Source organism: Xyrauchen texanus, chromosome 3 (assembly GCF_025860055.1).
Source record: "Xyrauchen texanus isolate HMW12.3.18 chromosome 3, RBS_HiC_50CHRs, whole genome shotgun sequence".
Taxonomy (NCBI): domain Eukaryota; kingdom Metazoa; phylum Chordata; class Actinopteri; order Cypriniformes; family Catostomidae; genus Xyrauchen; species Xyrauchen texanus.
The window spans coordinates 35,014,705-35,040,056 of NC_068278.1; the positions used below are offsets into that span (position 1 = coordinate 35,014,705).

Below are 25,352 nucleotides of genomic sequence, written 5' to 3' on the forward strand. Positions count from 1 at the left end.
GTATGAAATCTTCCAATTTTTTTTGGCAATTTCAAGCATTGTATAGCTTTCATTCCTCAAAACAATGATTGACTGATGAGTTTCTAGAGAAAGCTGTTACTTTTTTGCCCTTTTTGATCTAACATTGACCTTAAGACATGGCAGTATGTTGCATACTGTGGCAACTCAAAAACAAACTCTAAGATATTGTTAAGCTTCATTTAATGATGTGTGTTTGATATAACGGTAAGTGATTTTCTAGTAACAATTTAGCCTGATTACTCAAGGATAAGGTGTTGGGAGTGATTGCTGCTGGAAATGGGGCTTGTCTATATTTGATAAAAAAATTATCAAATAGTGATGGTGCTGTTTATTATACATCAGTAATGTCCTGACTATACTTTGTGATCAGTTGAATGCCACTTTGGTGAATTAAAGTACCAATTTCCTTCCAAAACAGCAAAATCTGTACACATTTTTTGGCCACCAGTGTAATTAATCTGCATCTGTGTGTGTGTTTGTGAATGTTTAAATCTGTTTGTGATCTGGATAATTTAATTTGATCTTTATCAAATCTCAACCAAGTAATGTTTGTGGATTTATTGGTTCTAATTAGAACAGTGGGCTTATCTTGCTAGCAATCATCAACACCCAGCCATTGAATGTTGCCACTGGCAGTCTTTTTTATCAACAATTTGAGAATGAAGTGGACAGGAAGGGCATTTCCCAAATCCACAATGCATCGCTCTCTCTCTCTTGGAAATTAATTGATTGCTTCAAGTGATTGATGGAAACCCTGATGCAGCCTAGTGTCTATGGAAACCACACACGCATACGCTTATTACATCGGACTGCCCCTCCCTCCCCAGATCTTTCTGTCTCAGTATTGATTGTGAAAGGCAAATCTCTAGGCTTCTTTTGGGAAGTTAGTTTATGAATATGTCCCATTGTATCTAGACAAAAAGATGAGCACCTTCCATCAGATTAAATTGTAACACAGTTTAATGAACTAATGACCTGTGCTTAGTTGAGAGCTATGACGGCAAATGGATTTCATGATAGATACTTTGCAACAAGTTTTATCAGAGAGAAAGGGGAACTCATACATTTTCCCTTATCAGGGCTTAAACAAAATATTTTCTACTAGCCTAGTAGGGCCTGTGTTTCAGATATTCACTGGCCCTATCACAAAAAAATATAAATTTAATCTTTAGCTAAATTTTTCAGAAAAAGTCTATTTATATTTGTATGATTTAAGCCTCTTATTTCAGCATGATTTAAGCCTCTATTCAGGCTTAAATCATGCTGAAAGTAGTTTTTTTTCCAAATGTTTGTCCATATTGTCTATTGTGTAAGCAGTGCCCCTGACATTTATTCTGTGTGTATGTGTATCTTGTTTTGTCTTGAGTTTATTATTGCGTGTCTGCATCCCATAGGCCCTGTATCCAGTAAACCCCAGTGCACTGGACCGAACTGCTGCCTGGCTGATGAATGTGCCATATATAGAGCAGGAGTCTGAGACAGAGCTATGCAGAGATGAGCACACACAAGCTGAAAAGGTAACGGAACAACCCCATATTCACCGCCCTCCACACTCTGATTGGGAATTGAATCCTCATCATGCAATAATTTAACTGAAGGTTTCTCTCAATCACAGTAACCTAGTTTCCATCCATTTTTCGCACTGTTTTGTTATTGACAAATTGAAAATGCATAGAAATTATTTTTGCTATATTTGCTGTCTTCTGCTTGTTTCCATTCAAGTGGCCTTTTATTGATAAAAATGTTGAGCGTGATGACATCATGCTTAAAAAAAACACTTTGTTGCATAAGTTTTGGTTTATCGCAAAATAAATCTCTTAAGCTGTTTTCATTCAGAAATGTTTGTATATCGCTAATTGTGTACCTTTCACCTCCCAGATGTTCCTAATTTTTTCCAGGCGAAGTCTTTAAAAAATGGGGAGAGTATTGAGACAATTCATTTAAATTATTCAGTTTACTGTCATTTTAATTTGCAATTAGCAATTAGAAGATGAGGAATTGCAATCAAAAGGGAACACTTGGCTTTCTGATAGGACTGTAATATTGGTCCTGATGTTGCGCCTATCGCAGGTTGCCACCAGTTCCGACCTGAAAGCAAATTTCATGGCCCTGTTCAATCTGGCAGTCTGCACCAAGTAGTAGGGAAACTTTCAGTCTTAGTATAAGGAACATCCATCAATGTGTATATGCTGTGTGCACAGCTATTAAATAAAAATGCTGTGTAATATCAGTGTTAATACATTTTTTAAAAAAAAAAAGCTTGTTTTCTGAAAGTAAACTCAGCATTGGACAAATCATTTTGATAGTTTATAGTCTTGAAAACAGTGTAGAACTTTCTGAGAATGTCATTCAGACAACTTTTTTCGTCTACAAAACTCATTTTAGTTTGCACATTCAAAAAGTGGCCTTTTAATTTTTAATGTTGCCATGGAAAATAACTGTCAGCTGAGCCAGTGGGCGCTTCAGTTGAGCGCTTCAAGGGGCTTGAGTTGAGACTTTTTAGAAGAATTTGACTTCAACGATGGTAACAAAATGTAATTTGTGTTTTATTATTTGGGTTAAAATCACAATATTTGTTCATTAGAATACATTTTGAAGCACTGTAGTCCTCTAATAAGCAAATAGTTTCAGTGAATGAAAACTGTATTCAGCATCCACAGTTGGACATTTTTTAAGCTGTTCAGTGTCTTACTTTTCCCACAATGCAATGCAAATTAGACTGTCTTAATAAAGACAACTGTGAGCTTGTTTTATGCAACAGGCTTTCTTCTGGTGTCTTTAGCAAGTCAAACTAATTGTTAGACACCGTCTCAAATTATTGTTTATGCAACCGGCCTAAACATGGAAAGTCATGGAAAATTCAACAGTATAAATTTATGTTGCTTTTATTAGCTCTAAAATATTCTATTAGCTTAAATTTCTCTATAAAATTATTTTTAAATACTCATCCAGTTATTAAAAACAACTGAAAACTTTGTGACAATTTACTAATCAAAACATTTCAAGCATTCAGGGGTGACTGCTGAATGAGAATGAGAAACAATTGGAAAGACAAAAAATTCTCTTTCTCTATTTGTGTGTGTGTCAGTATCAGGCGGAGATCTCTATGCTGCAGGAGAGGCTGCGTATGTCAGTTCAGAGGCTGGAGGAGTATGAGGCTCGGCTGAAGGGACAGGAGGAGCAGGCACAGAAAATGCTACTTGAGTATCAGGCCAGACTGGACGAGTCTGAGGAGAGACTGAGACGGCAACAGGAAGACAAAGATCTGCAGATGAAAGGCATCATCAGCAGGTTAGAGATGGAGGATTGGACCTGATTAGAGGAGATCAAAGTTGTTGTTGTTATTATATACTAAAGTTAAGTCAAAAAGTAAGAGACTGAACATGATCCACCGGCATTACCCTGACAGATGAGGTAGCATAATTGAAATTACACAGAATGTGTTACTACAAACTTGGAGACTAAACTAAAACTACTTATCAGCTAACATAGCATACTTATGCACACATACAGCTACATACTACCGAACTCAACCAGACAGTTTACAGTTATGTTGCACTATTGTATGTTTTGTATGTCATATGTTGTACTACGATCAAGAAACCAGCGTATTTGTTTAAAATTATCCTGTAGACCTGACTTTTAGTGTAAAGAGAAGATCGTTAAATTATTTGAAATTTACGAAGCAAGGTAGCTTGCAAGTTGTCAGCATTAACAGGCAAGATCAAGTTATCTAAAATGACACAGATCAATCCTTATAGCACTATATTTCACATGCTTTGCCAGTTATGTAAGCTTAGGTATTGGCGGTTATGTATTTAGGTATTGGCGACATGGGCAAGCGCCCAGGGCGGCATCTTGCCAGCAATGCCGGGGGGCGGCACGGGTGCCCGCACAAAAAACAATTCGGAATGGTGACATTTGTGCGATCAGTTTTCTATCGCTCATTTGCACGTCACGTCAATGATATCATGTCACCGTGTGGGACTGTGGGTCAATTAATCAAGAGGGAAGTTCTCCCATTCAGAAGTACGAGATGGGGAGGGGGTGGGGGTAGTTCAGGTCTAACCACTGGAAGCCTGAGGTAGGAGGAGCGGGGGAATCTATCAAATAGCGCACCTCTAACTTTGTACAGTACTAATGAAAATAAGTCACACTACAAAACGAAACTACAAAATAAAACACAATTAATTCATAATACTATGAATATATAGTTTTACAGACATATTGTTGCATTTTTTCTGGTTTGTGGGAAATCGTTAAGAATAATATAAAACCAGACAGTCTGCACACCCCCAAGGTGAATTTGTTTAGTCTTGATTGGTTGAAATAAAAAAAACTGGAACTTTCAACACTATTGCTCAACTACACTGAAATGTGTTGTAAATTAGAAAATGTAAAACTATAATAATCTTGGCGGAGATTAAATAAAATAGCAAGAAACAAAGACAACATCATTGCACACATATACACTCAACACTTCATTAGGAATACCTGTACACCTATTTATTCATGTTCTATTGGTTACTTCCAGCATGATACTGCACCATGTCACAAAGCAAAAATCTTTCAAATTTGTGGTAGAACGGAAGATTCACAGCATGAATGTGCTGCTGACAAATCTGCAGAAATTGCATGCAATCATGTCAACGTGGACCAGAATCTCAAAGGAATGTTTCAAACATATTGTGGAATCCATGTCTCAAAGAATTGAGGCTGTTTTGAGAGCAAAGTGAGGCCATACCCAGTATTAGTATAGTGTTCCAAATAAAGTGATCAGTGAGTGTACTGACCATACACAGGGAGTTTTAAAACCGTTGCACAGATATTTACTGAGTGTAGGTTTGCTCTCAGTAGCTAGTGTATCAGTGGCAATCTGATCAGACAGAGAGCTTTTAAAAGAGTTTTACTATCCTCAAGGCAGAATTTACTGGAAGCTGCTTTCCTCCAAGAGTGATGATATGGGGCAGCTATTTCTGGCCTCGAGCGCTAGTTCAAAAACAGAACGGGAACAGATAACAAGAGTGGACTGAGTGTTTGTTTATGTTTTGTGTTGGTGCAGGTTGATGTCTGTGGAGGAAGAGCTAAAGAAGGATCATTCTGATATGCAGGCCATAGTTGACTCCAAACAAAAGATTATTGATGCACAGGTATGAATATGCATGACTGTCTTTACAAATGGTAATTAGCTTCCCAAATGTTTTTGTCAGATGAAACCCTACGACCTAATTTATTGACTTAATTGATTATTAGCCTTTCAATAAATATATGTAATTTCAAATATTTCCTGTTCTATTCTTTTTCTTTGTTTTATAACAATTTAATAAAAAAATATGATTTGGCTTAGTAGTGGGTAGTGCACATACATTCCCATCTCCTCTCTCACTATCCCAACGTACAGTATAAAATAGCAAAAATGTTATATCATTTAATTCAACATTGGAATTTCTATCACAATCTCACAAACCCCGTCATTCTGTCAGGAACCCCTCAGGAAGCCCTGGTGAATTATAAAATAAATGAATGCCTTTTTAAATCAAATTTAGGTGTGGCTGCAGAATAAGCATTATTAATCATCATTAATGATAATATTTACTGTCCCACTGTGATGGCTGCTTTAAATTGAAAGGCAAATTTAGTGGCTTTGGCAGCATTGTGTGGAGGAGGTGAGCCAAGAAACCACCAATGAATACAGTAGCTTTGGTTCAATACAGCGATTTGTTCCTGTGTGGTGCCTCTTTCAGGCTTGTGTTGTACAAATCAATATATTTATAAAAGAGTGGAAACCTCTGTTGTGCTGATTAAAATTACACCAACCAGGCCTGCCTTAATATCAGAATTCCTGGTTAATGTATCCTCCCTGGAAAAGAAAATAGACCTCCTTATACTTCGCTTGGCAACACTGTGTGAATTCAGGGAATAATACTTATCAATATTCGTTTAGAAACAAAGCTGTATAGAAATACATCCAACTCGACTGTTGAGCTAGACAGACTAGCTCTCTTCTGAGCTATCGTCCGTATTTAGCAATTCCCTGCTGACAAAAACAGCTTAAACCAGCCTGAGCTGGTTTGCTGGTCTTTGCTGGTTTAATCTTATCTTCCAGCCTGACTAGGTGAAGAATGCCCAAATCCCCTCTCAAACTAGCCAACAGTGTGACCAGGCTGGCAGACAAGCGTTGGCATATCAGCATTGAGCTTTATCATGAATAACATCATAGCTGTGATTTTGTTTTGATGCAATTTGCTCCAAAGTTCCCCTGAGCATTCCCTAACAAACCTGTACCTTATATGAGCTGCAGGTGCACAAGAATAGCTTCATCTGTGCAGATAACTGTGTTATCGGTGTGAACCGGCTTACTTTGAGCACTTGTGACAGCACATTAAAGTTGCACTGAGTCTTTGAACCAAACGGAAGCAGGACTTGATTCATGATATTGCACTAAAAGTGTGCATGCAGTTGTACATGGAGAGTACTTTCACAATGAATAATCTCAAAATGTATGGTTTACCAAATTTCTTTCCCTTACTTGGACATCTGTTCATTTGTCCTCAAGGGAGAGCAAGGTCAAACCCAGAAATTCTCTGAAATATCCTTCTCTCTCTCTCTCTCTCTCTGCAGGAGAAACGGATAGCATCTCTGGACGCAGCTAACGCAAGGCTAATGAGTGCTCTGTCACAGCTGAAGGAGCGCTATAGCATGCAGACGCGGAACGGCATTTCTCCCACCAACCCCACCAAGCTGCAGATCACAGAGAATGGAGAGTTTCGTAACAGCTCAAACTGTTGAGCGCAGTCCCATGGCAGCTACATCCACAGAGAGAGAGAGAGAGAGAGAGAGCGAGAGAGAGAGAGAACAGCATGAAGAGATATAGGACATGAGCAATTGTGTAGATATTGTGTAAGTGAATACTGAGAGAAATCATTGCAGGTGAGGATTTCTACTGGATGGACACTGAACACATCAAACTTTAACAGTTGGTAAACCAATTGTTTGTAATGTGGTACAAGGTCACTTCAAACATTGGCCATTGAGGCTACTGGTCAAAAACTTAAGTTTAGAACACCTCACTAGACATTCTTGTATGTATCAGCAGTTAACTGTACAAAAAAAACAACATAATAATTCAGTTGAGATATGGAAATGCAATACAGACATTATACAGATGCTACAATGTTCTAGCCTGCTATTTCCATCCAAAGTCATTTGACTTGCTTCAAAATAGTTGTTCTCCAAATGGCCTTTGGAGAAACTAGATTTTTTGCTCACATTTATTTTATAACGCTCTCTTCTCTTACATGAACTTTGGTACTTGCTGAAACTAAAGCATGAGCAACTTCAACTCATGGCAGAGAATGCTCTCCTCTATATTGTATCACTACCTGTTATGTGTTTTGCCAGTTTCTCCTTACACCGATCGGCCAAAACATTAAAACCACCTGCCTAATATTATGTAGTTCCCCCTCGTACTGCCAAAACAGCATTAACCCACATTTCAGAACAACATTTGTGATTATATTCTTCTCACCACAATTGTACAGAGCGGTTATCTGAGTTACTGTTGACTTTGTCAGTTGGAACCTGTCTGGCCATTCTCTGTTGACCTCTCTCATCAACTAGGCATTTCCATCTGCAGAACTGCAGCTCACTGGATGTTTTTTGTTTTTGGCACAATTCTGAGTAAATTCTAAAGACTGTTATGCGTGAAAATCCCAGGAGATCAGCAGTCACAAAATACTCAAACCAGCCCATCTAGCACCAACATTCATGCCATGGTCCAAATCATTGTGATCGTATTTTTTCCCCATTCTGACTTTAACTGAAGCTCCTGACCCATATCTGCATGATTTTATACACTTCAATGCTGCCACATGATTGGCTGATTAGATAATCACATGGATGATTGTTGGTGTCAGACAGTCTGGTTTGAGTATTTTTGTAACTGCTGATCTCCTGGGATTTTCACGCACAACAGTCTCTAGAATTTACTCAGAATGGTGCCAAAAACAAAAAACATCCAGTGAGCTGCAGTTCTGCAGATGGAAATGCCTTGTTGATGAGAGAGGTCAACAGAGAATGGCCAGACAGGTTAGAACTGACAAAGTCTACGGTAACTCAGAAAACTGCTCTGTACAATTGTGGTGAGAAGAATAGCATCTCAGTTGTCGTGCATCTTATCACGTGGCTTGTTGAGTGCGTTACCGCGGAGACATAGCACGTGTGGAGGCTTCACGCTATTCTCAGCGGCATCCACGCACAAGTCACCACGCGCCCCACTGACCACGAGGAGGTTAACCCAACGCGACTCCACCCACCCAAGCAACCGGGCCAATTTGGTTGCTTAGGAGACCTGACTGGATTCTAATTCAAGACTCCAGGGGTGGTAGTCAGTGTCTTTACTCGCTGAGCTACCCAGGCCCCCTGAAGAATGCTATTCTGAGATGCAGGTTGGAGCTGTTTTGAAGGCACGATGGGGACCTACATAATATTAGGCAGGTGGTTTTAATGTTGTGGCTGATCAGTGTACATAGTGCACTTTGACTCTCCATCATGAGAAGCCTTAAAAAAAAGATTGCACCTATAATATCGCACAGTCCCAGTCTTGGTAAATTATTTTTACAGTTAAGATGAACATCTATGATGGATTATAATGTACATAGATTTTACAAAGAATATATTTTACATTCTTCATCTTCAGGTTTTTACCATGATTTTTTCTTTTTTTTAATTGTTTGGTTATTACTGGACAGGGCGGGAATTTGTTTTTTTCTGAAATAGTTTTGCATCCCCTCAAACACTAGTTGCATTACCTTGCAATAGTTTTATATTCCCCTGCATTAATTTACCTTTGTTTTACTACAGTAACCATATTTTAACCTTGATATTCATAGTGAAACCATAGTGATAATACAGGGAAACCAAAACCTTGTTGACATTATGTGTTTACTATACAAATACCATATTTGAACTATGGTTTTACGAAAAACTACTGCGGGGGAATGCAAAACTTTTTGCAAGCAAGCTCAAAACTATTTCAGAAAAAAACAATCTCGCCCTGTTCTGTAAGGGTCTCCGTACATTTTATCTGGACAAATGGAAATATTTTGACAACATTTTGAATGGCAAAAGTTTCCATTCTGTAAATGAACACCAAACAATCCTAAATGTTATTCCAGGTCTATTTCATAAATGCCAAGATTTTAAATTTAGCACAAATTGCTGAAAAGATGCAGAGTGAATGTTTTGGTGTACACTAAACCAGATCTACATAATTTAAGTTTGTAGTTTTACATTGGCTTTTTCTTATCATGTTTTCTCCCTATATAGCCCCAGTAAAGCTTGTTAGTCTAATAAAAAAAAAATCCCAAATTAATTGTTTTACTTGTAAAGGAAATATATATTTTCTTTTTTTTAAGAATGTTTTTTTATTATTATTATTATTTGTACATGTCTGATAATTTTTTATACATGTGTGTTGCCTCATCAATCCAATTTGCTGCACACTTGCCATGTCAGCATTTAGAGTTTGTATATTTTTGTATTATTTTAATAAGGACTTCTTTGCTCTGCACTGAAGTACAGCGGGACGCTGCAGTTTTCATTGAACTTTTATTTGTGTTTGTCAAAGTGAGACACTTGATATGCCTCTATTTTGTTGCAAAGAGTCCTAGGACATGTAAAATAGAAATGTTATTTTTAAGGAGACTACTCTATATACGAGTTCTGTGATGGAGTATTATGTGAATAATTTAATATTATATAAAAGCAAACCCCAAGGTCACTCCAAAGCAAATTAAATTATTACATTGGTTTTTGACGTACTGATTTGTATCTGAAATTTGGTCTTAAGCTGAGGCACTCAGTCTGATAGCAAGGGATGGAGTACGGTAGAGAACATTTCCAAGCACAAACAGCATCCCTCGCCCACGCTTCTGAAAGGTGTCTTATGACTATGCACTTTTTTCCCTGACTGAACATTTTCCAAGTCCTTTGTTTTGTCCACTTGGATTTACTTCACTCCACTGAGAAATTGGAAATTCAAGGTGATCATTATTAAGCCACTGAAGTACTTTTTAATCTCAACAATGTATGTATGAATTGTACCAAATTACATGTAGCCATGTGTACATGTTCCATGACTAATGGTTGGACTGTGTTAATAGCTCATCCAATCACATGCTCTTTTTAGTTCTGGTAAAGTATTTTTGCATGTATTTAACACTTCAGCACTGTACACCATCTGTATAAAAAGGATCAGTATCTAGGGTCATTGCACGAAAGGGAACCAATATTTATTTTCACCAATTTTCTCAGACACAGCTGTCAACTCCTCTGTTTGTTCATGTTGTTTTTAATGATGTCCGAGGCCTTGCAGAGTCATGGTGTCTATTTTCAGCCACTTCAGAAGCTACTGGTGAGTCAAAAAAAATTTTTTTTTTAGAACAGTATTGAATGAAAAAGACTGCTGTCGTCTCAATTTCTTTCATCAGATGTGTCTTTATCCTGCTTCTTTTCAGTTCTCAAAGTTTATAAAACCTCTGCAAGTAAAACTATTTGCTCATTGTTTTTTCAGATGTCAATGTGAAATAGTATCTATGTGAAATAAAAGATAAAAAGATATACAGATCTATAAACAAATACATAAAATATGGTGTGTGTTTTATAATACTTGTAGAAAAGAGTTTTGTAATTATGTGTAAAGGATTGGCTGAACACTTGCCTTTGTTTTAGGACAATGACAAGAACAATAATGTACAGAGAAATGTGTCCATGTTAAGAACTATACAATTGTGGCTGTGCAATGTATGTACATTTGCAACTAGAATAATTAAAGTTTTTATTTAGTTATTTCATAGGCCTGCTTTAATGTCCTCATTATTAAATAATTCAGCTGACAAACAAAATGGGAATGGAATAGTACTGTCTGTTTTTTTTTAAGATAAACAAATTAAGTGAATTACAATTAAAGTACATCAGTCAGCTTGCTGTTATCTGAGAAACGTTTCTAAGTGTTCAGTGAGTTGATTTTCAAAATGATTGCAAAATTCAGATAACACTGGTTGCTATATGCCAGAATCAAGTTTTATGCATGCTTTCAGAAAATAAACGCAAACTTTCACAAAATAGACAAATAAAATCAAACCATATAAAACACTTAAATTTGAATGCTCGTTTACTCAACAGTACCATCAGACAAGTCTAATATTTACGTGTGGATGCTTCTAGTTGTAATACAATATTAAATTAGTTGAATAATTTGTATAAATTAACTAATATATGATTATCCTGTGACAGATTAAATTGCCTTTAATCAAAGAAACCCCCTTTTTTTCCTTTCATAATCCCTACCTGTGGGAGCAGATCTGTCAGTTCAGTAAAACTAAAGTGAACTACAATAGAACTCAAAATGTAATAAATAAAACTCAGTAAGTATAAATAAAACAATTTCGTAAACTTTTAGTACATTTTGTACCATATCCCGGTGTTAACACCATTTCCAAAGAAAAAGGCCCCTGTGTTGTTTTGCTTAGTCAGTTAAAGGTGGCCATTAAGGTAATTAGCTGCTTTTCTGAAGTGAAGTGTAATTACGACAATACGCTGTCCCTTTAAGAAACAGAATCTCAACATCCCTGATATTGTCATGGAGGGATGTACTTATCCCTGCAGTGATCGATGCATACAAATGCTACTTGCATTACCTAATGGTAAGCACATATGAACAATACAACACAAGTCACTTGCTCGTGCATAGTCTGTCTACACGTTTAGCACTGAAACAATTGCCTGACTCTTGCTGCACTTGCATCAGAACACATACACCAACATGCATATTCTCCACCACATTTGTTTTAGTGTAGTGTATACTTTCTTCCTTGAAGCACAGATGATGTTAGACAGATTGTAAGCCTCAGTAACCATTCTCTTTCATTGTATGGAGAAAAAAATAGATGTAATGAAAGTAAATAGTGACTGAGGCTAACATTCTGCCAACACCTCCATTTAAGCTCCACAGAGAAATGAAGTCGTACATGTTTGGAACAACATTAAGTTGAGTAAATGATAACAGATGGGAGATGAACCATCCCTTTAAGTGACGATGGTGAAATAAAAGAGTGCACCACTTCAAAGGACCACTTCAACCCTGGCTTCTATATTTTAAAATATTCTGTTAATTTCTCTCTATGTATTTATTTAAACTAAAGTCCATTACTTTGCCCTCTAAAAGCTCTAAACACTCCTCTGAAGATATGGAGCTGTTTGTTTGCATGAGTGAGATTGTCAATTGTCTGTGTTTCCCTTAGCAGAGGGCTGCAATGTCTGATGCTGCCGATGGTCTTTGTGTCGGCGTGTCAGGGCAGGGGAGTTGAGCGTGGTTGGTGCTGATGAGTGGGCAGAAGTGGGGATAGTGTTTGTGTGCGATCTATGTGGCCGTGGCTTCTCGTGGCCCTGTCCCTCGAGGGATCCCTCACACACCTCCAGCATTGAGAGCACCTGCTCCCGTAGGGGTAAATCCTTGTACCTGCGTGCTGCCAGGTAGAAAAAGGCCTCAATGAATGCCTGCAGACACATGCCTGAAAGAGAAGGAGGGGGTTGGGGGCTCAGTTTTATATTAAATTGAAAATGCAACTCTTTCTATAATGTAATTGATAAATGTAAAAGGGAGAGCTAGTGACAATACTATGGAGTCAAATTCAAATGTATTCTGAATCTGGAAAATTATATTATATATATACACACACACACACACACACACACACAGTTTGTCAGAAGTTTACATACACCTTAGCCAAATACATTTAAACTCAGTTTTTCACAATTCTAAGATATTTAATCGTAGAAAACATTCCCTGTCTTAAGTCAGTTAGGATCACTACTTTTGTTTAAGAACGTGAAATGTCAGAATAATAGTAGAGAGAATTATTTATTTCAGCTTTTATTTCTTTCATCATATTCCCAGTGGGTCAGAAGTTTACATACACTTTGTTAGTATTTGGCAGCATTGCCTTGAAATTGTTTAACTTGAGTCAAACATTTTGGGTAGCCTTCCACAAGCTTCTCACAATAAGTTGCTGGAATTTTGGTCCATTCGTCCAGACAGAACTTGAGTCAGGTTTGTAGGCCTCTTTGCTTGCCCACGATTTTTCAGTTCTGCCCACAAATTTACTATCAGATTGAGGTCAGGGATTTGCAATGGCCACTCCATTACCTTGACTTTGTTGTCCTTAAACCATTTTGCCACAAATTTGGAGGTATGCTTGGGGTCATTGTCTATCTGGAAGACCCATTTGCGACTGAGCTTTAACTTCCTGGCTGATGTCTTGAGATGTTGCTTCAAATATTCACATAACTTTCCTTCCTCATGATGCCATCTATTTTGTGAAGTGCACCAGTCTCTCCTGCAGCAAAACACCCCCACAACATGATGCTGCCACCCCCATGCTTCACAGTTGGGATGGTGTTCTTCGGCTTTCAAGCCTCACCCGTTTTCCTCCAAACATAATGATGGTCAATAATGGTTTTGGAACTAGAAATTTACCACACATTATTTATTTGTCAAAATATTTGTCTTTTGATGGAAATGTCCTTTACCATGTCATACTATTTTTAGTAAATTTTACTAAAATGGCATTTAATTTTAGTCGACAAAAATACAATTTAGTTGACGATAATGTCAAAAATACAAAAACAAGTATCAAACTGTAACGGATCAAACTTTAACCCACTGGGGTCGACGGACACGCCGGCACGTCCTGCTGGATATTTTCGTCATTACAGCAGAAACAACTTAAAATATTTTGGGTATACAGATAAGTGTAAGACATCATTAGAGACTATAAAGGGTCTACTTTTATTTGTGTACACTCACAATAACAACAAAATCTTGTGCTTTTGTTAAATAAAGAAAATAAAAAGGGTGAGCTGTAAGCAGTCTCTGTGTTCACGATCATATTTCAGAAACACATCACAAAAATGAACCGAAACTCCACGAATACTTATCACATAAACATGAAACATATGTCTAAAGAAAGTTAAAAATGTCTACTTTTAAATAAAACAATTCAAATGTAAAAAAAATATTCTCCTGCAATGCAATCTGTTTGAAACAAAGCGATGTACAGTTTTTACCGGTCCATCTCATTATCTGTAATGTGATCCCACCCACCAGCGGAGCATGCCATTCATATGCTAATGTACTGAGACGATCAATGCAAATGGTACAAACACCGACTGTGAGGTATAATGTAAACACATTTCATTCATTTTTCTGCTCGTTTGCAACGATACACAGGCGAGAAAGCTCCATGATATTAAGGAAGAATTAACATTTTCCTCAGAAGAACGTTTGTATTTTGAAGAGAGACTTGATCCAGCCGAGGATACAATTTCGGATGAGTAAGTCATTTAGTTTTCATTAGCTGACATGCTATTTTATATAAAAATGTACATATTTTACTAGTGGGACTGTTTCCAGACGTGCCAGCCAGGATTCAGAGTATTGACATTTGAAATATGTCCTAATAAGCAAGTTTTAGTTACATTTAAATGCTGTTTTGGCTAAAGCAGGTATTTAAATTGTATGCTGTATGATATAAATATGAGATGTAATATGATATAAAATTATATGAATGTTTAGATTATATTTTATCTAGTGTTTATAATGATAAAATTATATTATCATCAACAAAGCTTGTGCTTGCAAATATGTGTTAGGGTTAAATTAGTAAAATGTACTTTAAATATGCCCATATTAGAAAAATCAGCATATTATAATGATTTCTGAAGAATCATGTGACACTGAAGACTGCAGTTATGATGCTGAAAATTCAGCATATTTATTTACAATATATTTAAATAGAAAACTTCTTTTAAATTGTAAAAAGAGTTCAGAATATCAATGTTGTTTCTGTACTTTGGATCAAATAAATCCAGTCTTGGTGAGCAGAAGAGACTTCTTTTAACGGTAGTGTAGGTCTAAAATTAAGTAAAGTCTTTATGTAAAGAAAAGACTTATTTTAAAAAGACTGATTACTTATTTTAACTTAAAACTTGATTTGGATCATTAAGTCTCCTCACATTCATTCTCTCTCTGTCACATTCCTCATTGATAGGCCCAGGGGAGGGTCTTTGTCTCTCATGTGTAAATTACAATGAATATTCATGATCATTCACACCTCCTCGCATATTACCTTTCAACACTAAAATTGTCTTACAAAAGTTAAATTTGAATGAGTGATCAGGATGGCTCAAAAGGCTTGTGGACAAATGTTTAGTATGTGTTATATGACCTTATTTCAGTGACTTAAAATGTTAGTTTTTTCAAAAACCACGCATAAACATTATTTTCATGTACACACATGTTGCTCACATATTATTGTAGCCCAGTTTGTGCTGAATACAGTGTTATTGGACTTTAGCTATTAATATGTTTTTAAGCAACTGAAAAAAGCACAAATGTCAAGGCATGTCAAAACTTCTCCAGGGCCCAAAACACCCTCAGACCCCAGAGGGTTAACCAAACATTTTGAAAAATGTATAAACTGCATTTACAATTATTTAAAAATGTATCAAACATATTAAATATTAATATATTTAATGTGTAAGATTAAATAACATGTCCTGAAAACCTGAGCTCCTGAAATATTAGCATTTCAATAAATATACTGAAGTATTAGCTACTTTATAAGTTGCTCACGCAGCTCAAGTGGGGAAATCTCCAGCATAATACGTCTGGATTATTTGAATAAATTCTAAATTCATACTTACTTAAAAATGAAATAAAAAAAAATATGTTAGTGCATTGTTAATATCTTGCAGTATGTCTTTTTTTGTCTTATTTTTGTCAAAGATATGTTTTAGTTAAAACCTTCTGTTAATCACCATGATGCATGATCTTTAAGTAAATAAAACCCTGTCTATGAGCATTTTCGTCAGTAATTTAATTGATGAAATTAACACTGAAAAGATAATTGAATCTTTAAAAATAAGATTTGTAAAAAACAAATCATATGTAATTCTATTTTTAGTAAGCAAATATACATTTTCAGGTTTTATTGTTTTGACAATTTTAAAGTTTCGAAAAACCTTTTTTTTTTTCAAACAGCTTTTTGGCCCCGTTTAAATGTGGGGCTTGTGGATATGGAAATTGGGTACAGCAACTGTCAATAGCAGTATTGGGTAAATTACCTAAAAATAGTAATCCACTACAAATGACTAATTATTTCTCTTAAATTTGAATCACATTATTTTAATAATTACTTCATTGAAAAGTAATCACATTACTAATGACTTTACTTTTAAGTTACTTTATAAAACACTGTTCTACTCAACAAACTCAAAATAATGTATATTTCTTCCTTGTTCATTGTCACACACCATATTACATGCATTCTACATAAATAATATATTGGAAATAAACTATAATTTTTTATTTTTTTTTTATTAATTATAAGTCAGTAACAGTAATCTAAGAACATAAAATGTAATGCATTACACTACCTTTTGACTAAAAAGTAATTTGATTACAGTAACTAATTATTTTGCAATTGGATTACACCCAAAACTGGTCAATAGTAATTATTACTGGTAATTATTACTGGTCAATGCTAGTAATCTATCCCCTCCAACTCTGATGCTGGAAACATACCATTTGGCTATTGGACATAAACAGACTGTACATTTAAAACCAAAAAATATCAGCTAAAAACATTGACTTAAAATACTTCTAAATATATTAAAAAGGGATTGGAAGTGACATTATTTCCAGGCAGTAAGATGCTGAGCCTGATTAATCTGAATGCTACACATGACAGTGTTTCCATTCTGCTTGTTTATTAATTAATGGGCCTTCATCTGTGTATTATTTAGTGCACAAGATCTCAAGCATATCTCTTCGGTGATGAAAACTTAATTATGTTATATTTATATTTCCAAAAACTTCATGTGCAAACTCAGATCATCAGCAGAAATATATCAAGGTCATCTCTGTGCCTGAGAGCTGAGGGAGAGAAACACATACAGCAAAGTTCAGGGGGAAAAAAATACATTTATGAAATGAAGAGGTGTGAAATTCTCTCTCTAAATTTCAAATGGAAGCCAATTGTACTGATATAAAGGCCTTCCAGGACCTCAGGGGGTTTGAGCCTGAAGGTGGATGCAGATCACTCATCCGACTACATACTGTATATTGTGCATTAATGAGCCCTTGCTGTGGACAAACTATCGCCATAAAAAACATCTTTAATGAAAATTGAGGCTGCATACTGTGCTGGTCAGAAATATGGACATGTAATTAAAAAGGCATTTTGAAGGTACTTTGGATTACAACAATTAAGCAATACTGTCCATAATAACCCATATCATTTTCTTCTGTGGAACACAAAAGGAGATTTTAGGCAGAATGTTAGGGACTGACTGCCTTTTTAATTATGTATTTTAATTGCAATTATCGAGGTATAATACATTTCCGATAACCCCAACCCTAGATGACACATAAAAAGATAACACCCCGTAGTCATTTGCTTTATATGACGATCTTGGCCAGCTGCTGTTTGTTCCCATCTAAAGTCCCGTCTAAAATTGTGTAGGATCTGTGTAGGTGGATAAGTGTTTGTGGTAGAATTTTGTGTGATCTTATTAATGTTATTGTACAAGCACTCTGGTCACCACTTGCTGTTTTTAAATGTGCTTTAGGATTGATTGATTGACTCGTTCATTTTTCAATAAGGACCAGACTATGCAGTAAGTCAAATGTCTGGCACCGTGAGCCTACAAAAATCTTTGCTTCTTTAAGTATTCCACCCAAGTGTCAAGTCAGCATTTCTCAACAGTAAATGTATTACTATTAATGAAGATCATGACAGTGCTATCTCTCCTCCTCCTCCTGAGGGATAAGCAGTCCAGTCCCCTATTAAACACCACTTCTATTATTTATAAATACCAACCTAATCCACCAGCTACTACCGTCCTCTCACCACATAGAAAGATAGATACAGAAAATGGACTATGTATGTGAGTCTATTCCCTACTGCAAAGCACTAATGACCAAATTCAATGCAACCTTCTGAAATGTTTCAGAATTCAGCTCACAGCATTCCACTCTGGCCATTTATGAAGACAGCGACTCAAGTATATATACATTCCCTCTGTTGATTAGATGAAGCAAGCCATGGCATACATTATTCATTTCATACATTCCTCCAAGAAAATTATGCTAGCATGACCCCAACCTCATGCACTATCACAAGGAATATTACCAGTGCACATTTAAAAGCAGAAATTACTTCTGGGCACATTAACTTTTGGCACATGTACACACAAATACACACACACACACACACAAAATGTCCTCACTTAAAATATATTTAAGAGAGAAAAAATATGTACAGTGTAATAACTGAAAGTTTGAGGCCAAGCTTGAAAATTGTGGTAATTTGGCATTAAGTGATTGGTCATCTATTTTACAATTTACAAGTACTGGGTAAATGAATCAAGAAGCAAATTTATTTGTCAATTATCTCCCTCGACAATCCCATTTATGGCGGCATGCTAGGGAAAATACGCTATGATGAATAGTTGCAAATGTGTCTTTTATTGGTGGGTGTTTAACAGCTTTTTGATTATGTATTGGCCTCGGGAGTAAAGATGTGCTGTAAAGTGCGTCATGATTGGTGGGCTGCTTGCCTGCTTCTCTGGATTCTGGGAGCATTCCAGCCCAGCGACGGGTGATGTCAATGTACAGGATGTCCACTGATGCCATCGAGAAGCTGCTGTTACTCAGTTTGCAGTTCCTAAAAGAGACTTGCAATTATTGTGGTGCGTACCAAACCTAGTGAGCACCTGAATATTGTCTTATTCTGAAAGTGGCACTTGAGCTAAGAGGCAATATGGAGGAACAATCATAAATATATTAACTCCACTGAATTTAACTATAACAATGTGTGAAAGTGTAATTTATGCCTTAAAACAAAAAATGATTTAATTGTCAAATTAAATAGAGATAAAGGTGCATAATTTAATAGACAATCCAAAGCCTAATCTAAGGTATTCTTTCACTTTTTCATTCATTTGTTTCAATAAAAGACTCCATTACTAAATGCTTTGAAAAGTCACATTTTATAAAGATATTTATATAGAGATGGTATGAGACTTCATTTAAATTGACTTTACTTAATTTAATGCAATCATAAATGTTTATGTTCTAATTTTGTTTAGTGTACTGAGCCAATGAAGCTCTTGTTCTAACATTTACATGTATTCATTTTGCAAACACTTTTATCCAAAGAGAGTGATAAAAGTGCCCCTCAAGATAGTCAAGTTTTTTGTTTTAACAGTCACTACTGCTATAAGCAATGAGCATTAAAACATTTTGTTGATTGCTTGATTTGCATTTCTGCATTAGCATGCCTCACCTACAGCAAAATCTCATTGGTCCAAAATCCTATTCCATATAACTAACTGCACCTTAAATATGTTCTGCTTGACTAGTATTGTGCTGTATCGCACAGCATTTTCCAAGTGTAGACAGACAAATACCGTGGAATCTTGTCGTGTCACAACTGGTTAAGACACAGGGGAATTCAATAAACAGCAGTGACACTTTTGTGCATTATTTTAACTGAAAAACCTGCGTCTTCTTCACTGACCACTAGGGCTGTCAACAGGGCTAAGAAAATAAATGCACATTTTTTACTGAACTATAACCACAATTGGAATTATATAAAAATTTTAAAGACATTATTTCAGATGTGGCAGAAATCTACAAGACATCGGTCAGTTTGTCCAGATACTCGAGTGACATTTCATCCCACGCTTCCTGTAGCACTTGCCATAGATGTGGCTGTCTTGTCGGGCACTTCTCACGCATCTTACAGTCTAGCTGATTCCACAAAAGCTCAATGGGGTTAAGATCCATAACACTCTTTTCCAATTATCTGTTGTCCAATGTCTGTATTTTCTTGCCCACTCTAACATTTTCTTTTTGCTTTTCGGTTTCAAAATTGGCTTTTTTTTTTATAAGGCCAGCACCTCTGAGACTTCTCTGTACTGTTGTTCATGAAACTGGTGTTGAGCGGGTAGAATTCAATGAAGCTGTCAGCTGAGGGCCTGTGTGGTGTCTATTTCTCAAACTAGAGACTCTTGTTTGGTTGTATATCTGGCCTTCCACATCTCTTTCTGTTCTTGTTAGAGCCAGTTGTCCTTTGTATTTAAAGACTGTAGTGTACACCTTTGTATGAAATCTTCAGGTTTTTTTTAGCAATTTCAAACATTCCTCAAAACAATGATTGACTGGCAAGTTTCTAGAGAAAGCGGTTTCTTTTTTGCCAGTTTTTACCTAATTTTGGCTTTAAGACATGCATGTCTTTTGTATACTGTTGCAACTCAAAAACAAACAAAGTTAAGCTTCATTTAACGAACCAAATAGCTTTCAACTGTGTTTGATATAATGGCAAGTGATTTTCTTGTACCAAATTAGCAATTTAGCATGATTACTCAAGGATAAAGTGTTGGAGTGATGGCTGCTCGAAATGGGGCCTTTCTAGATTTGATCAAAAATTACTTTTTTCAAATAGTGATGGTGCCATTTTTTTTACATCAGTAATGTCCTGACTATACTTTGTGATCAGTTGAATGCCACGTTGGTGAAATAAAGTACCAATTTCCTTCTGAAACAGCAAAATCTGTAAGTTATTCCAAACTTTTGGCCGCCAGTGTAGATCTTAGAACTGGCCCACAAGATCTGAATTGTGCGTGCAAATTGCAAATTGAGTGTTTTATATAACGCTTTTTCATAATTCCTTTGATGAATAGGGCGCTAAGCCAGTGCATACAGCGCATGCAAATAAAAGGTGCTTTTACTGGGCTCAATAAATTTTTAAGTGCATTACCCCGCAGTGTTATGGAGCACTCAAGGTAAAAATGTTATCATTATGTGTGTTCCTTGGGAATCAAAGCCATGACCTTGCCGTTGCTGACGCAACACTCTGCTGCCCTAGTTGAGCTTCAGGAACTAATAACTTGCCTGATGAAGGTGCGGAAACTGGTGGGACCCAGTCTCATGGTTCCTTTAACCCCGAGGAAGCGCAGGAAAATGCCAGCAATGCGCTCGACTACCCGCAGGTAATTGAACTGCTTGGTGTATTTGGGAAAGACTTCTTTTAAACACAAAGATGGAAGAGAATCTGCAAGACCTTCTTTGTCAAGAGTTTCTGCTTTCACGACAATAGCTTCCTCTGAAGAACTGCCTCCCGTATTTGTCCTGTTGGCATAGAGACAGGTTGACTGAAAACTCAACATGCACGCAACACTCACAGACACACAAAAATGTAAGTGTTTAGATTTAAAGTGTGAATAGTGGGGAGTAACCATGAACTGCAATTACATATCCAAACCCAGGTGAATTGTGCGTTTTTGAGACACCATTAAGGACAAAAGCTATTTCTTTTCTTAAACCCCATCTCTCCATTATCCTTTTTTCCCCCACTTCTCCAGAGTCTGCTACACTTTCACTGCCCGATCTGTTTGTTCAAGTGTTCTTTGCAATCTATCACTGACTTACAGAATATTTATTTCTTCTGCTATTTTATATCTAGTCACATTTCAGATGGCGCTTGAGTTTTTTTTTCCAATTGCCAACACATTATAACTGAATCTATTGGCACAATACCCCAAACCATTCCTTCAACTCTCGAAACAAAACACATTTCTCAAGACTATTTAATTAATACAATTCACCTGTTTCCACACGTTTCAATTTGTTTCAAACTCTACACAAAAATGTCCTGATTTTGCACAGGTTTAACAATGTTCTCATTTAGAAAGTACAACCACTCAAAATAATTCACTCAAGTCGTCAAATCCTAAATGCAGTTAACACAGATTTCTCCAAGCGTAAACACAGAGTAGCAAAACTTTTCACACAACACTCAGAATCTCAGGATCAATTAAAATAAAAGGCCACAGGTGATTATGTGCTTTGGAAAAATAATCTCAACAATGTTTGAAGATTTGGCAAAAAAAAAGAGACAGAGACAAAGATGAAGTTTTTGTGCATGGAATCACAATGCTGGGAAACAAGTCCAGCTAAATCTTGGTCATTCTACGTTAAAATCTATCATTCAAACCTTTAGACAAGAAAGCAGGTAGCTTAACTACAGTAACTGCAATTTTCTTTTGACAAGTGAGGTAACCTACAGGACTTCTATCCTACATTACTGCAGGTTAGAGACCATGTATTGTACATGTTCTTGACAATGTAACAATAATTTGTAAAAAAGTATGTCTACCCTGTCTATCCCAAGTTTTCTTATTCTGTATCTTGTTCTGTTGCAATATGTACTGTATTTCTGCAAAAACCTGGGGCATTTGACAAGGCAGAGTAGTACTGTAAGATTTTCTGTGTACCAAATCTACTTAGTTTTACTGTATACTATATTTGTAATATAGCTTATTTCGCTATAATCTGAAACCTTTTGTTACTGTAGAGTAACTGAATTCTCTTTTCACTCAACATCACTTTACAGTGCTGTATTGTAGGCTATTTTCAAATAAACTTTTTGAACATTGCTATGCAATGTTTACCTGCACACTTCCATATACAATATTAAGTAGTATAATAAGCTATAACCATAAAAATAATTTACCAATTGACTGGCAAAATTCTCCCTGGTTAATTGAGGTTTTTGGATTTATCACACAGATTTGTTCTGGCCAGTGGAATTTGTTGTGTGTTTGCTTGGTTTGTGTGTCAGTTAAAACCAACAAACACACAACAAGAGATACCATGTAATCAGAAGATGGAAACACAACACATGTTTTTTGGTGGTGTGTTAAGATCCAAGAATTTTGGTTGAAGGTTCAGAGTTTTATATGTGAGATTTTGACCATTCAAATTAAATTTTGTCCCAGACTCTGTATTTTGGGCAATGGGGCGGGGCGGTCATCAATATGGGTGATAAACGCATAACAAATTGGGTTCTAACCAATGTTATGATTGGCAGGCAGATTATTTTAAGGGGATGGAAGTCGGCTGGAATGCCCTCATTTTTGGAGTGGTGTGCGGAGATAGGGAGGGTGGCAGCTTTCGAGGAGGTGTCATGTAGAAGGCTGGGGTTTTGGGATTTGTTTGATAGGGAATGCGGCAGTTATTTAGCGTTTTTGGCAGACTCTCAGGGTGGGGCTGTGGAGAGAGAAGTATATAATTATATTTATGTATGATAATTATATTTACTTTTTTGTTTGTTGTTTTTTTGTGTGTATTCTTATTTGTGACCACAGGGGTGTTCATTGGGGGTCAGGGTGGGGTTGAGGATTGGGGAGGGGTAATAGTGGGTGTGAAATGTTGATTCAATGTATACATGTTGTGTTTTTCTTTGTTATATATCTTCGAATCAATAAAAAATTGTTAATTGAGACAAGAAATACTATGTTTTACAGGGAAATATTTGATTTTGATGTGGAAGTTTGTAGTGGTTTGTAATTTGTGTGTAGTTTTAAAATAGTTTTTATAGTTTTGAGGAAATTGTGAATTGTTCCATAAAATGTATTGGTAACACTATACAATAAGGTTCCATAACAAAATTAGTTAACATAAACTAACAATATACAATACTTATTAAGCATTTATTTTAAATCTTAGTTCAGTGTATAGTAACACACATTTAAATCAAAAGTTATATTTTTTATACATGAATTATGTTAATTATATTAATGCACTATGAACTAACATGAACTAACAAAGAGCAATATTATTTTTATAAACTAACTTTAACAAAGATTAAGATATTATGTTAAAAAATATATATGTTAATTATATAGTTAATTGTTTATTCATGATACCTAATGCATTTACTAATGTTAACAAATGGAACCTTATTGTAAAGTGTTACTAACGTATCTTAGCTACTTTCTTAGCTAAACAACAGAAATCCTTGTACTTCAAAATACTCAAAAGTTTGCTGATTGAGTGTGTGGTGACAGAATACCACAGAATAAAATTTGCCAAATGGGAGGACAGAGAATTTCAAACAAAAGGACAAAATAATCAAAACCTAAAAAAAAAAAAAAACAGACATTCTCACAAAGTGAATAACAACAAAAAGCACAAGCCTTGCTATTTCGCTCATTAATTTCCCCTTCTCAACCCCCCCCCTTAAGATAATGAAAAACAATTATCTAACAATCACAAAACCAACCAAGCAAATTGTAGTCCTTTCAAACATGCACTGAGCCCAGATGGCCAAGAACCCCCCAAATACATTATTGCGTGTGGATTACTGCATTTTGGCATTACTGTAAGTAACTCAGCACTTTAAAATCTAAGCAGATGAACTTCCTTGACTTCTGACCTGAAGGTTATTAACCTTTTGACTTAAAAGGGTAAAAGTACTAATGATAGTGACAAGACTTAATTACCACACCTAACAGGTTTACCCAAAGACTGCCTAGTCTTCTCTCTAACATTCATCCTTTTGCACGCGCACTCACAGTGCAGTTATACACAGATGGACAAATGCATTAACTTTCTCAAGATGACTATCTTCTTCACCATTTGATGTTGTGGGTCTTTTCTCGTCCAAATAAAAACTAATTCTTTAAAGATTAAGTCTCAAAATCTGCTTCAAATGTTAAATGTAATGTAAAAAATAAAAAAGTACAATTTTGTTACTTAAAGAAATACTCACAAAAAGTAACAATGGTACTACCATTGTTTTTTTGGACATGTACCATGGAATTCTTTGAAGAAACAAGAGTAAAAAGTAAAATACCATGGTTTATGAATATGGCAATCATATAGTACCCATCTGATACCATCTTTTTCTTTTCCTTTGGAATTGTTAATTCATGTATGTCTTTAGATGTCGTAGGACATACTACTCACACAGCCTTCCATGTAAATATCTCATGTTTAATAACATTCTCAACCTTTAATAACATAATTATCAAATAGCCTCAAGATCAAGGCAAATTTCCCACAGAGGCCTCTGAAAATATAATTTCCAAAAACACTGCTTTGAAACTTGCGATCAACAACGGTAGTAGAACACCACAAAAGATGGATGGATGGATGGATGGATGGACGTACGCATTGGATTAATGGATGGATGGACTGATGGATGGATGGACAAAGACAGAAAGAGTGATAGATAGATAGACAGACAGACACGATGGATGGATGGATGGATGGACAGGATAGATAGAAAAATTACAGATGGACGGATGGACAGACAGCCAGATAGATAGATAGACAGAGAGACAGACAACTACTGTATAGAGTCAGGAGAGTTTCTTTGAGAAAGTTCATCATTTCATTGACTTTTCACTCAAGTACACTC

At 36.0% G+C, this 25,352-nt stretch overlaps 2 protein-coding genes across 4 annotated transcripts in view; one reads left to right on the plus strand and one right to left on the minus strand.

Moving 5' to 3' along the window:
* Nucleotides 1-7,981, plus strand: part of dab2ipb (DAB2 interacting protein b) — a 113,911-nt gene extending 105,930 nt beyond the window's left edge. For both annotated transcript variants that reach the window (XM_052102245.1, XM_052102253.1), the window contains 4 exons: nt 1,416-1,538; nt 3,110-3,312; nt 5,084-5,171; nt 6,643-7,981. In XM_052102245.1, coding sequence (XP_051958205.1) covers nt 1,416-1,538; nt 3,110-3,312; nt 5,084-5,171; nt 6,643-6,810 — 582 coding nt within the window. In that variant the 3' untranslated portion in view covers nt 6,811-7,981. The remainder of the gene's footprint in view (nt 1-1,415; nt 1,539-3,109; nt 3,313-5,083; nt 5,172-6,642) is intronic.
* Nucleotides 7,982-8,136: 155 nt separating this feature from the next.
* ttll11 (tubulin tyrosine ligase-like family, member 11) overlaps nt 8,137-25,352 on the minus strand; it is a 43,865-nt gene continuing 26,649 nt past the window's right edge. For both annotated transcript variants that reach the window (XM_052107163.1, XM_052107154.1), the window contains exons 7-9: nt 21,041-21,277; nt 18,703-18,809; nt 8,137-12,593 (exon numbers count right to left, since the gene is read on the minus strand). In XM_052107163.1, the coding sequence (XP_051963123.1) occupies nt 12,301-12,593; nt 18,703-18,809; nt 21,041-21,277 (637 nt within the window). In that variant the 3' untranslated portion in view covers nt 8,137-12,300. The remainder of the gene's footprint in view (nt 12,594-18,702; nt 18,810-21,040; nt 21,278-25,352) is intronic.